This window comes from Sorex fumeus, unplaced genomic scaffold (assembly GCF_029834395.1).
Source record: "Sorex fumeus unplaced genomic scaffold, SorFum_2.1 ptg000265l, whole genome shotgun sequence".
NCBI lineage: Eukaryota > Metazoa > Chordata > Mammalia > Eulipotyphla > Soricidae > Sorex > Sorex fumeus.
This window is the reverse complement of record NW_026606322.1, coordinates 2,144,804-2,159,192: the sequence shown is the minus strand read 5'-3', so window position 1 is coordinate 2,159,192 and position 14,389 is coordinate 2,144,804. Positions and strand designations below refer to the sequence as shown.

General features: G+C 40.2%; 1 protein-coding gene across 2 annotated transcripts in view; it reads left to right on the top strand.

Moving 5' to 3' along the window:
• Positions 1-14,389, top strand: part of GTF2E1 (general transcription factor IIE subunit 1) — a 66,948-nt gene that overhangs the window by 50,370 nt on the left and 2,189 nt on the right. The window contains exons 4-5 of one of the 2 annotated variants that reach the window (XM_056109339.1): positions 438-679; positions 2,605-3,028. In XM_056109339.1, coding sequence (XP_055965314.1) covers positions 438-679; positions 2,605-3,028 — 666 coding nt within the window. Of the gene's footprint in view, positions 1-437; positions 680-2,604; positions 4,098-14,389 lie in introns of those variants that run through there. The other variant, XM_056109340.1, reaches the window with a different exon arrangement.

Below are 14,389 nucleotides of genomic sequence, written 5' to 3'. Positions count from 1 at the left end.
CATACTTTGTTGTGCTTTGCTGATTGCCTGTTCTATCATTTCTTTGAGCTCATGAAACATCCTCAACATTGTGTCACTAAATTTTCTTAGAATTTACAACACTGGTTGGTGTTGGTTGTGCTTTCCATGTCCGTTGTTTTCACTCGTTGAACTTGGAGGGTTTCTCTGCCTCTTCCCCATTGTTGTTCGGTGTTCCTGCTGTGCTGAGGTTGAATCTTTGTAACTTGGACTCCCTGGGAGACTGAGGGAGCAGCAGGGAACTGCTCTTATCCTTCTCTGCTGTTTTCATCCCATTAACAAGAAGTGTAACTGAGAGTACTGTGAAATTTGCTGACAATTTGTAATACTAAGGTAACCACCTTTCCATATGTCTTTCTTTTCTGAAGACCGCAACTTTAATTTATCTTTTTCATATCCCCGCCCTTTTTTTTATATAGCAAGGACCGTGTAGCGACTACTGCTGGAGCTGCTGGCCTGGCTGGTGGGCACCACCGGGAAGCTTGGGCGACCAAAGTTCCCTCCTATGAGGACATGTACACTCAGAATGTTGTCATTAACATGGATGACCAAGAAGAACTTCATCGAACCTCACTAGAGGGGAAATCTGCCAAAGAGAGACCCATTTGGTTAAGAGAGAGCACTGTCCAAGGAGCATATAGTTCTGAAGAGATGAAGGAAGGTAAGAGTGACATTAATAAAATTAACATATCCTAAGTTTAATAGAAAACATGAGAGATTTTCTGGGCAGTATTGTTTGCACTAGTAATGTATAATATCAGTTTCATAGAAGTTACATTATAGCAAGAAGCAAGAATTGGAGAAATGATCTTTTAAACCAACCATTATATTTGTATTACATTTCAGCTTAGTTGAAATAAAAAATAGGCTGCCTTTTAAATCATTACTTTTAGATTAGAAAAATTTATCTTTTAATATTCTTAAAAAAGTGCTGTTGTGTTTGGAGTGGCCAAACTCTCCTGTTAATTCTTGTTTACTTTGTTTTCCTGTGATGCTTGTTTTGTTTGATTTTTTTCTACATGCCATATTTGAGTGAAATATTCCAATATTTGTCCTCTTCTAACTTAATATAATGCCCTTCAGTTCGATGAGAGTTGCATCAAAGATTTTATCTTTTCTTATAACTGCATAATATAATTCAAATCATAAAACTAATAAATGGGGTTTTCAGAAGTTGAGTTAAGAGGTCAGGTTCCAAACACTTTCAGTGCTTTTGTATATTTTAAATGTTTAAAATATATATATTATAGATATAAAACAAACAAACAAACACTGTCCTCCCGTTGTTCATCGATTTGCTTGAGCGAGCCCAGTAACGTCTCCATTTTGAGACTTGTTGTTACTGTGTTTGGCATATTGAATAAGTAACAGGTAGCTTGCCAGGCTTTGCCATGCGGGCGAGAAACTCTCGGTAGCTTGCCGGGCTCTCCAAGAGGGACGGAGGAATCGAACCCGGCTTGGCCAGGCTGGCTGTGCACAAGACAAAGGCTCTACCGCTGTGCAATTGCTCCAGCCCTAGATATAAAATGTGATTAAAATACTTAATATATATTTTAATATTTTTTAGAAATACATAATCTAAATTTTTTTTAATTTCTTGTGATGTAAATAGAAAATGAAGATGTATATAGACATGATAGATATGTTAGAAAATCCCTGACACTGTATTCTTTTGTTTGTTTGTTTAATAAAGAGTTCAGAGTACATTTAGTTTGCTTTATGTAAATAAAACTGCCAGTTATTCAGTCATCTATCAAATATTTGTTTAGAGATAGGCACACTGTTCTGGGTACATAGTATATATCATTGAATAAAAGGAGATAAATATCTGTCTGGAGAGCCTACAGCCTGGGGAAGGGGATGTCAATGACATGACTTACTTTTTATGTTAGAAAATAAACGCTGAGAGAAAACCATGGGAACTGTTAAAGGAATAGGAAGGTATTTGTGTAAAGAAATGGGGAAAGGGAATTCGCTGTACGAATACCTAGAGGAAAAATATCCCTGGCAGATGTAAATGACCCTTAAGAAGTCCCTGAAATACAGGTGTGTGTAGTGTGTACAAAGAATACAGTGGGAGTGGCTGGCTCTTAAGGAATGGGCGAGAGTGGGGGTCAGAGGTAAGTAGGTGGGCAAGAAAGGCTCTAGATAACGTAGAGCATTGTAAGGCTTTTACTCTGGGCAAGAGTAGTCATATTTTGACTTTTTATATTGCCAGCATGGTTCTTCATACACATTATTTCATATGTTCTTATCTGTAGCCCTGGAAAGTGGATGCTTTATCACCTCATTTTGTAGAAAAAGCTATTGAAGTTTAGAGACTAAATAACTTTCCAGGGTGCGGTACATGGAAGAACCCAGATTCGAATCCACACTATAATTTTTCAACAATCCTTAAAATATTTTACCATTGTGTCTTCAGTTTAATTTTGTGAAAGTCATTTTGAATGTTATAGACAGCTCAAAAAATTGAAGCAGTAAAGTGTGTCTTACCCTGTTCTATTTAAATGTATTTAAATACTATATTTTTAATACTTACAAAGACAGGTCTTTAAGAGTATTAACTTGATGGGTTTTTCCTCCCAGGTGGCATAGGTATAGACACATTTCAGGACCGTGATGAAGGACGTGCAGGGCTGGATGATAACGAGGAGGTCATGAGAGCACTGCTTATTCACGAGAAGAAGACCCCCTCTGCCACAGCTGGCTCAGTGGGGGCAGCTGCTCCTGTCTCTGCTGGCAATGGCAGTGACTCAGAGAGTGAGACCAGCGAGTCAGACGACGACTCCCCACCCCGTCCAGCAGCTATGGCTGCACATCATCGGGAAGAAGATGAGGAGGATGACGATGAATTTGAGGAAGTAGCAGATGACCCTGTTGTCATGGTGGCTGGACGTTCCTTCTCCTATAGCGAAGTGAGCCAGAGGCCGGAGCTGGTGACTCAGATGACACCAGAAGAGAAGGATGCATATATAGCAATGGGACAGAGAATGTTTCAGGACCTCTTTGAGTGAGCTTTCACTATTTTTTCCTCTTTTCTCTAATAATCATTTCCATAAAAATCCCTACCTTTGATGACAAGTGTTTTAGTGACTTGCTGCCCTTCTTAATATAAAATGACTTAATCTTGTGCAAAAGAAAATTTAATTTTTTTATACCAAAACTTTCCATAAAATAGGTTAACTAGAAGAATTTTCTTTTCTACAATTAACCAACAGTATTAACATTTTCGTGTATTTTCTTATCTAGTATTTTTGGCTTTACTTTTAAAGACAACTTTTTCCAAGTCCCAGTCTCTCTGCCAAAGCCCTCAAGGATAGCTTGCAGTAAACTGTTCACTAATCTCTTCCAAGCAAGCATTTCAAAGAGTTGCTTATATTGTCAACCAAAGAGCTTTTGCCATAGGCAAATCATTGATAACAGAAGAAAAATCTTAAAACTTTGTTTTTCAGTTAAGGATGGAATTGGTATATAAGGGAATTGAGAGTGTGTTTGGGAAAGAAATGAATATGTCTAAATTTCATGATTAATATATAAGCTAAGTTTATGTCTTTAGACCTGACTGGACTAGAGATTCTATTCTGTTTAATAGCTTTTGCTTAGATGTGGAGGCTAGAAAACGGAAAATGTACTTGATACATTTAATAAGTTGATAAATTTTCATAAAAAAATATTTTTTAATGGACATCGGACATCTTGACAAGTAGAGAGCATGGAAGCTGTGAATTTTAGAATTTCTAGAATTGTGCTGACATGGAAGTGCTTTATGTAAAACTGAGTCTGGTCACTGCCTTCCTCTGTTCCCGAATACAAACCTCTTGTCAATGTAATAAAATTTGTTTAATGAGGCCATTCTGACAAAAATCAGTATATATCAGTTCCCTCCTCCCTCTCTTAAAACCTCTCAACATCACTGGAGGCCTTCTTTGTTTCTCTCCTTCTAGTCATGGCATTTCAGAATGAATCCATTATGTTGTTGAGCTTTGTAATCTCCAGGAACTTAGTTTATGTTTGATTTTGATTTACTGTGGTATTATTCACTAAAGTTGAACATTAAAAATAAATAACTGTAAAGGGTCTGTGACTGTGTTTTTGTAATTTTTTTTGCACTATAATTTTTGTGCTACATGTTTGAAATTATAGGCTTTTCTAGAGCACCTGAGTCTTGTATGAAGTGATATTTTGTTGATCCAAATTGTAGAATATTGATGAATATTCTAGAATAAACATTACCTTATTCGACATTAAAAGTAAACATAATTTTATTAAAAATTTATCTCAGTGAGATGAGTATGAGAGGAATTAAACTTTAAACTGTTTTTCCAATCTTTACATTTTTGTTTTGGATTTCAAAGTTAGCTGTATTTTTTTTTTTAACTAAAGTAGCATTAGTTTATAAGATATATGGTTTTGGGTAAATAGCTTTATAATTCAGCTACTACATATACTAGTTTTGATTGCCACCAAAAATCTAGTTTCTATCCACAACCAAAATTTATACTGACTGAAATTTATAATATATAGCACTGTAATATCTTTGAATGTAACTAATATGAGTATTAGCTCCATTAAAAATGTTTCAGACATTTTTATTAGTCATATTACAATTAAGAGGTGCAGTTATATTGGTCTAAACATTTTCAGTTAAGAAATTCCCTCGAAGGATGTCTTTTAGAATATGGATGGAAATTCAAATGATTATGCTAAGCAAAATAAGGAAAAAATAATTATACGATAGTTTTTCTACTATTGGAATATAACCAAAGTTAACTAACCATGACAAAGTTAACTTGACTGAAAAATATGTTGATTATGTAAGGGAATGAGGAATGGGTGTGGGAGATGGAGGAGGTCAATTTTATAGTGTCATTGGCCCTAGAATTTTGATGGAGGTGTGGCAAGGTAGAGGTGTGAAGCTGAACTCCTGAAACTTATGCATACTTGTAACAAATAGTGAGTGGATACAATTTTATTTTAAAATAAAATAGCTTAATACATCAACATTTAGTTAAGTTTGGGGAGGGGACTGGGAAGAGAAGAATGTCTAATTTTAGGAGCCAGAGAGATAGAGCAAGAGATAAGGGACTTGCCTTTCCAACCCAACCCTAGCACCACATATGGTGCCCTTGACACCATCAGGAGTCACTTAGGAGCACAGAGACAGAAATGGCCCCATGGGCACCACTGACTGTGACCCATGTTTCCCCCATTTCCCCATAAAAGGAATTTGGGGGAAGCTGGAGCCATAGTACAGCAGGTAGGGTGTTTGCTTTGCACACAGTTGACCTGGGTTCAACCCTTAGTACCACATGTGGTTGCTTGAGTCTTGTTAAGAGTGATCCCTGAGTACAGAGCCAAGAGTAATTCCTGAACACTGCCTGTGTGACCCCAAAACAACCAGGAATATTTTTTAGGAGCAGGAGGTAAGATAGTACAGGTCATTCTTTTTTTTTTCTTTCTTTCTTTTTTTATTAGTGAAACACCATGAGGTGCAGTTATAGACTAACAAATTTTTGTACTTGAGTTTCAGTTATACAATGATCAAGTACCCAGCCCTCCACCAGCACCCATCCTCCACGACCACGGGTCCCAGCATACCTCCCACCCCCCGTCGCCCCATTCCACCCAGCCTCTGTGGCAGGGCATTCCCTTTTCTCTCTCTCTCCTTTTGGGTCCTGTGGTTTGCAAGAGAGGCATTGAGTGGCAATCATGTTTGGTCTATAGTCTACTTTCAGCATGCTTCTCCCATCCTGGGAGGATCCTCCCACCACCCTTTATTTGGTGCTCCCTTCTCTATCTGAGCTTCCTTTTCCCCTAGCACATGTGGCTGGCCTCCAAGTCATGGAGCAAAATTCCTGGTACTAATCTCGACCACTCCTGGGTGTTAATCTCCCATTTTGTTACTTTATGTTCCCCAGATGAATGCAGTCTTTCTGTGTCTATCCCATTCTTTCAGTACAGGTCATTCTTAACCTGGGTTCAATTCCAGGGACCATATCGTCCCCCAAGCATGGAATAGGTGAATCCTGGATGCCTCTAAGTACTACCTGGGGGGCCTTGGAAGACTGCCAGAGTATCTGGGTAGTCTCTGACAGCACAGTGCCCTAGTAGCATTGAATCCATAAGCTCTTGCATTCAACCGGTGTGTTGTCGGGGTAAGGGGGAGGGGGGAGGGGGCACTTAAGTTCCTTAGCTCTGCTTGAAAGCCCAAGCACACATATCCACTTCCCCTGTCCTCCACCAGAAATGTCTTTTCTCCCTGGGCTGGGAAGATAGTTTAAATGATTGGAGCACATGCCTGGCATATGTGAGGTCCCAAGTTCAATTTCCAGCTCTACAAGCTTCATCCCCTCACTGGGAAGAGCTTTGGTGACTCCTGAGAACTGCCTATCCCAGCACCAGCAGGCTCAGGTGACTGCATCGGAACACATGCACAAGCAGGCTGAGGATCTCTCCAGGGGCCCTGGACTCCTCTGTCCTTCATCCCCGCAAAGAAAATGACTTCAAATTTGTACCTTACAGACATGAGACTGTTAAACTTTGAAACATTTAAACTTCCATAGTTCTAGGAAGTTCATTTAAGTAAAATGGTGATCAGATGAAAACATCTGTAACTGTGGGTGAACTTTCAACTCTATTTCAGTGAACAATGTATCTCCTATTCTTGAGTTTAGACTTGAGTTTAGCTTGTTTTAGACTCTTAACTGCTCTGTTATTTGACATTTTTATCTACCAATATCTTAAAGAATAATCTACACTGCTTCTTTCTTTCATTCCCTCTTGCAGTCTAGGTTTTGCCTGCCCTGTTAGATCACTGAAACAGCCTTTTCTGGTTCTAACTGTCCAACCTATAACCTTTGTTCATCAGTTTCTTTCTGCTCTTCTACGTTTGATGCTATCAGTCCACCCAGTCTTCTTGAAATATTTTCTTTTAGCATTCTGTTTTCAAATTGCTGACTAAAGAATGAAGATGCTTACAGCAGAACCTGTCTTTTCAGTAACTACTGGGTTGTAGTGACGTGAAGTTGCTTCCCAGTGTTCCTCGTGGGTGGTACACGTGTTCTCCAGCATGTGCCACTTCCCTCTTTATTGTTGGTGATGGTTCTTACAACCATGAATGTTCAGTATCATCACCTCTCCTTCATTCTTTTCAGAAACTGAGGTCTAACAAAGGATAAGTAACTTGTTAAATGTCTTAGAACTTACAGTTTATATCACAGCCATGCTGGTACTAGTTAAGTGTCATTGCTACATATCTAGAATTACGTTCCCCTCAGTCGTGCCATACTGCATTCTTATGTACTGGAATTTTACAGAACGCAATATGGCACATGATTGAGTGAACTATAATAATGATATATTCGATATGCCAAAAACAGTAACAACAAGTCTCACAATTTGTTGTGAGACGTTACTGGTGCCTACTCGAGCAAATCAATGAATATGGGAGGACAGGGCTACAGTGCTACATTCTGATTCTCGTTTCATTCTTCTCCAACTATTTCTTCTGTTTTTGAAGGCATATGTCTAGATTTGTCGTTCCCCTTTTGTGTATGTATGTGTAATTTACATTATGAAAATTATTGAGCAAATGAAATAAAAATAAATATATTCATTGCAGAAATCTTTGAAATAAAATATAGAAAACTATATGTTAAGGATTCATTAAATTATTTTTCTATGCACCCATTTAGCCATAAAAATATATTGATAGGGGCCGGAGAGATAGCATAGCGGGTAGGGCATTTGCCTTCCACACAGCTGACCTGGGTTCGGTCCCCTGCATCCCATATGGTCCCCCAAGCACCGCCAGGAGTAATTCCTGTGTGTGCAGAGCCAGGAATAACCCCTGAGCATCGCTGGGTGTGACCCAAAAAGCAAAAAAAAAAAAAAAGTATTGATAGAAAAGCATATTCCTTATGTGTTTATAGAAGGTTTCTGTTTTCTCCAGTTTGTGCATGCAAAAAAAATGCAGCTTAACATAATACAGTGTGTCAGACACTAAGTACTTTACATGTTGACTCCTCTAATCCTTTGTAACAAACTTGTGAAATTATATATATGATTATTTATATGGTTATGTGTTACAGTTATGTGTTACACATACTATTAGGTGTGAAACTAGTGATCTTAAATGTGTTACAATGAAAAAGATATTCTTATTTTGGAAAAAGGGCTGGAGCGATAGCACAGCAGTAGGGCGTTTGCCTTACAAGCGGCTAACATGGCCGACCCGAGTTCGATTCCTCCGCCCCTCTCAGAGAGCCCGGCAAGCTACTGAGAGTATCTCGCCCGCACGGCAGAGCATGGCAAGCTACCCGTGACGTATTCGATATGCCAAACACAGTAACAACAAGTCTCATGATGGAGACGTTACTGGGCCTGCTCGAGCAAATTGATGAATTTTGGAAAGAAAAAATGAGATGGACATTTTAAAATGTGTATAGAAAAATACCTGGTAGAGTTAAAGGACCCGACAGAAAAAAAGAAACTACAGAATGACAAAAATCAAGCTTTTCATGTTAGTCATAGGATTTTTTTTCTGTGCATTTGAAAATTCTGGTTTCATCATTTCCTTAGATAACATCTCTGAATTTATATGACAAATTATAGGAAAATATAATTTTATATATAAATCGGGGGCAGGGAGAACAGAGATTAGGCCCCTTGCCTTGCGTTTGGCTGTGGTCACAATAATGGTATAAATCCTGATCCCATATATGGTTCTCTGAGCATTGCCAGATGTGACCTCTGGCCACAGAGCCAGGTGTAGCCCCTGAGCACTGCTGGGTATGAACTGTACCACAGCCTGCCTAAAAAAGATTCCATCCTCTGGACCAGAGAAATAGTACAGGGGGTTAAGGTGAGTTTAAGGTGATTGCCTTCCATACCACTGACCGTATTCAATTCCCGGCACTATAGATGATCCCCTGAACATTGCCAGGAATAACCCCCTAAGTGCTGCCAGGTGTGGTCCTAAAAGTAAAAGTAAAAGTAAAGGCCCTCCCATTGATCGTCGATTTGCTCGAGCGGGCCCAGTAACGTCTCCATTGGAGACTTTGTTGTTACTGTGTCTGGCATATCGAATACGTCACGGGGAGCTTGCCAGGCTCTGCCGTGCGGGCGAGAGACTCTGGGTAGCTTGCCGGGCTCTCCGAGAGGGGCGGAGGAATCCAACTCGGGTCGGCCATGTTGGCCGCTTATAAGGCGAACACCCTACCGCTGTGCTACGCGCCCGATCTCGTCTGATCTCTGAAGCTAAGCAGGGTCGGGCCTGGTTAGTACTTGGTGTGGTCCTAAAGTCAAAATAAATAAGCAAAATTCTTCACTAGATAACCTCTAAAAATATGTGAATCTTCCCATATTAACCCTATGTTTAAATAATACTTGGCTCAAAAAAGTTTGAAGTGATTTGGTTAGACTCTGGTTTCTCTCTTTTAGGTGTCACAATAACCTGAGAAAAGCCAGTAACAGAGTGACCTAAACTGGGAACCCTGCCAGTTTTCAGCCCTGATCATCTGTTAAGGGTCAGCTCACACCTGGTCCAACATGTCAGTGTCCGCTGACCTCATGCTGGCTAGAGTAGTCATCATTCAGCATCTATGATAAAGCGAATATCGTGTGAGGTTGGCTTTGCTAATGTAACTCAAGTGTCAGCGACTCAGCTGTCTCAATCTTCCCATGATCTTTTAAAACTTGGATAGAACTTTTTAATACAAACATCACGGAGTATATCTTTTAGTATCATTTCCTTTTTTGGTGTGGGAGAAGAGTAGTACAGAAGGCTTGGTGATCTATGTCTTTCTGTGCTGCCCCTCTGTTCTGCTTTCTCCACCTATTTCGGCACCACCGACTTCAACTTGCATATCATCAGCAAGCCTGTGGCCACATCTTCGCTGCAGCTGGACTGTAGTGTACAGGGAACAGGTACTGAAAGGGGCCTTAGCTAAGCACCGCCATAGTCAAGGAATGCAAGGGTGGATGAGTTCGCCTGTTCTGAAAGAATCTATCTCATCGCCAAGCTCACAGGTTTCATCCCGTGTAGAAGCCTGCCTCCAAATTTTGCAAAAACTTAAACATCTTTTTCCGTCTTATCACCTTTTTCTTTCCAAAGACCTTGTATAAAATATTTTCTAATATAACTTATGTATTAGAAAATAATAACTTACTTTTTTATTCCTAAGTATTCACTACTGTAGCCAAATCGTCTATCAAGATATTTCCTTATCTTTTAAGAATCAGCATATGACTTCCAGAGGAATTTTTCCTTTTCCCATTTCACCAAAATTTTTTATTTGATAATACTTTTGTCAAAATTAAGTTAATAAATGGACAATTGTGATCTTATATACGGTGAAAAACTGCCTTGTTCTGTCTGTTGTTGAAATCTTTTTTCTGACATAGATACCTTTTTACCCCTAAATATCTGAACAAACTATCACTTTAAAATATCAAAAATATATTTTAGAAAATGAGAAAAATTTTAGAAGGAAACTGGAAAAACTATCCAGAGCAGTATTACTGTGGGTAGGGCATTTGCCTTGAACGCGGCTGGCCCGGGTTCAGTCCCCATGCACCTCCAGGAATAACTCCTGAGAGCAAAGCTGGGAGTAACCCCTGGACATCAATGGGGGTGGCCCGAGCCACATTAAAATGTAAAGCTGGGGCCCGAGCAGTAGTGCAGCAGGTAGGGCAAATGCCTTGCATGCAGCTGACCTGGGTTTGAACCTGACATCCCATATGTTCCCCTTGTACTGCAAGGAATAATTCCTGAGTGCAGAGCCAGGAATAACCTCTGAGCACCACCAGATGGCTCAAAAGACCCCCACCTGCTGCTGCTGCTGCTTCAAAAAAAAAATCTTCCCCCCCACCCCCCCAGAAAAAAAAATCATGTGAAGCTGAAGGGATCAAGAAGGGGAAAGAGCCAAGACAATTTTTTTTGTGTTTTGTTTCGGGGGCATACCTGGTGATGCTCAGGGCTTACTGCTGGCTCTGCACTAAGAGATCACTCCTTGGTGGGCTCAGGGAGTTCTGGGAATCAAACCCCAGTCAGCTGTGTAAGGCAAGCACCTTATCTGTTGCGCTAGATCTGGTTTAATCTAGCCAGATTAAGCTAGATTAAATCTTCCCTCCCCTTTTCCCCTTCCTTCCCTTCTTCCCTTCCCTCCCTCCCTTCCTCCCTCCCTCCTTTCCTTCCCTTCCTCCCTTCTCTCCCTCCCTTCCTCCCTCCCTCCTTTCCTTCCCTTCTTCCCTCCCTCCCTCCTTTCCTTCCCTTCTTCCCTTCCCTCCCTCCCTCCCTTCTCTCCTTCCTTCCCTCCCTCCCTCCCTCCCTCCTTCCCTCCCTCCCTCCCTTCCTTCCTTCCTTCCTTCCTTCCTTCCTTCCTTCCTTCCTTCTTCTTCCCTTCGTAAAAAAATTAAGACTCTTCTCTTAAGAACTTCTTTCCTATTCTAGTCGCAAAGCAAATAGGCCTAGTGCACAACTGACCCAGTTCCAGCGATCAACCCACATTTCCCATCACAAAAGTATATCATCATCCACTAATTTTAATAAATAAACCTGAGAAATTTGTCTGGAATTAAGGCTGGTGCCAGAGCCTAAAGTGCCTTGAATAATGTTAAAATTTAAGGGGTCAGCAGTTTTCTAGAAATGCAGTGATTTCTTAAATGTATTAATTATTTTTAAATGAATCCAATAAAATTATAGTGAAGGAAAAAAAAAAGCTCCACGTAGCCCATCACATCTCACCACACCCCAAGGTAGCCATTATCCATAGATGGTTTTTTTCATCCCAGATTTTTCTCAGGCCTTTAGAACGTATCTACAGGTCTATACTGCAATGCTTCAAAATAAGCAGTCAGATAAATATAGCCATTTGTGTTTTGGAAACATCTTCAAACTGTCAGTTTTTTTAGTATATATTATATATAACATATACTTCACCTTTTAAAAATAAGGACTAAAGGTTGAATCATATAGTTGTATGATAGTTTATGTAATAATTTTCTTACTGGCTGGCATTAAGGTAGTGTCCAGTTTCTCCACTAATAAACTGCTACAAATGAATTATCCTCATATTTTCATTTTGATTATTTCAATAGGATAATCATAATGGGGGAAAAGCTTATCGGAGAGCATATCCATTTAAAACAGAAAGATATTATGAAATTACTCCTCAAAAAGATTGTTGGAAAATATTTAACTTTACAGTGCATAACAGTATTGACATTGGAATTTAAACCTGATTTGTTTGTTTGTTTGGGGGCCATACCTGGCAGTGCTCAGCGCTTACTCCTGGCTCTGGGCTCGGAGATCACTCCTGCTAGGCTCGAGAAAATCATGTGGAGTGCTGGGGATTGAACCCAGCTTGGCTGTATGCAAAGCGCACAGCTTGCCTGTTGTTACTATCTCTCCAGTCCCTAAACTTGGAAATTTGTAAAGCCATTTCTTGTGAGTAATTTGTTCTAAAAGAACTCTCCAAGTCCAGAGGAGGAAACATATTTAAGACACATTGGGGCGGTAAATGAATGGATTTGGTGACTTTGGGTAAGCCCGTCAGTACCTTGGATGAAGTTAAGGTTTCTGACTGTTCTGATTCTCTTCAACTAGAACAAGAGGAAGCATGGGTTTTCCTTTTTTCAGCTTCCTGTTTCAGTAAATAGCCCCACCACTTCACCCAGATATGTGATAGTTGGTCACCCTTTCATTTAGTTTCTCATCTCACATCTAGTATCATTAAGTCTCATCATCTTTAAAAGACAATATATCATAAAATTAAATTTTGAAGATAAGATTGACAGGGTTTGATGATAAATAGAAAAAGAAAACCTAAGTCAACTTATTCTCACTACTTCTACACTACTACCTCATCCCGTCGCATCAATTCTTATATTAGCTGTGTTACATTAGCCTGGGCAGCAGATTTCCAGTTGGTCTCCCAGGTGCAGGTGTTTTTATTATGTGTGGAGAGGGGAGGGGAAGACAGTGGAGGGTGTAATGCTCAAGGGGTCCAGGGACTCTTCCTGTTGACACTTGGCTAACTGACCAGTGCTGAGACCCAGGATGTGATCCTGCTCAGGCCCAATGCTGGGGGCCCCCAGGGCCATCCTGGTAGTGTCTGGGGGTTTCCAGGTCTATACGCAGTGGTGCTTTATGACCCTGAAGTACTGGGAACAGAACTAGGGCCTCATGTGTGCTAGGTAGGTACTTCAGCCCTTTGAACTGTCTTCCTGCTCCCCACCCCTTCATTCTGTGTGTGTGTGTGTGTGTTTTGGATCACACCCGGTGAGGCACAGGGGTTACTGCTGGTGCTTGGGGGACCATATGGGATGCTGGGAATCTAACCCGGGTTGGCCACATGCAAGGCAAATGCTCTACCCTCTGTGCTACTGTTCCAGCCGGCACCCCCTTCATTCTTAAACCCACCTCAACATTTGACCATTCCTTAAGTATATAGGAATTTTTAACAAAATGCAAATCAGATGATACCATCCTTCTTCCACCCTCTGCCCTCTTAGAAAAATGTCTAAACTTACATGGTTTTTTCCTTGGATGCTATTTTGTCCATATCTATCTTCAATTTTCCATATTAGCTACGCCAACCCATTTGGACATTGTTCCTGGTTTGAAAATAGCTACTTTGTTTTTTCGTGTCTTAGCTCTTTTCCCTGAGTTCTCTGCCTACAACACTCTTCCTACTTTTGTCCCTATTATTTATTTTATCTCAGCTTAAATAAGACCCTCTTTAAAAAAACAAACAAAACCTTTGTCTACCCAATTAGTATCTTCTCTCATTCATACTTTCCTGTTTTATTTTCACTAAAGCAAAATTACTATTTGAAAATGAACTTATTTAGGGGGCAGAGATGCAGAGGGCATGGCACACAACTGACCCAGGTTTCATCCCTGGCATCCCATATTGTTCCCTGAGTGCAGAGCCAGGAGTAAACCCTGAGTACAGCTGGGTGTGGCCCAAAAAATGATTTAAAAAAGAAAGAAAATGAACTTGTTTATTTCTTATATTCATCAGCCTCTGCTCCTTTTAAAAGACTGTTAGTTCCCCAGAAGCAGGAGATGAGCATGCAAAATTAATTTTGTCATCTAGAAAGCCGTAACTGTTGAAAGGAGCAATGGCCAGATGAATTGGCACTAGTAGAGCATAGCCTTGTCTTCATCAAGCCTCATCATTTTGTTTGTGGCTGAATTATAAATATATAATGCTTTAGTTAATTATGCTCACTTGCGGTTCATGGTACCTAGGGCTGTGTCTCTGGGACTAACAGTAGAGGGTGCCAGAATATAGCTTCTTTGTCATAGCCAATGAGATAGAGCTTCAATTCTGTGGAGCCATTAGCTGTAATGTTCAGAGAAAAA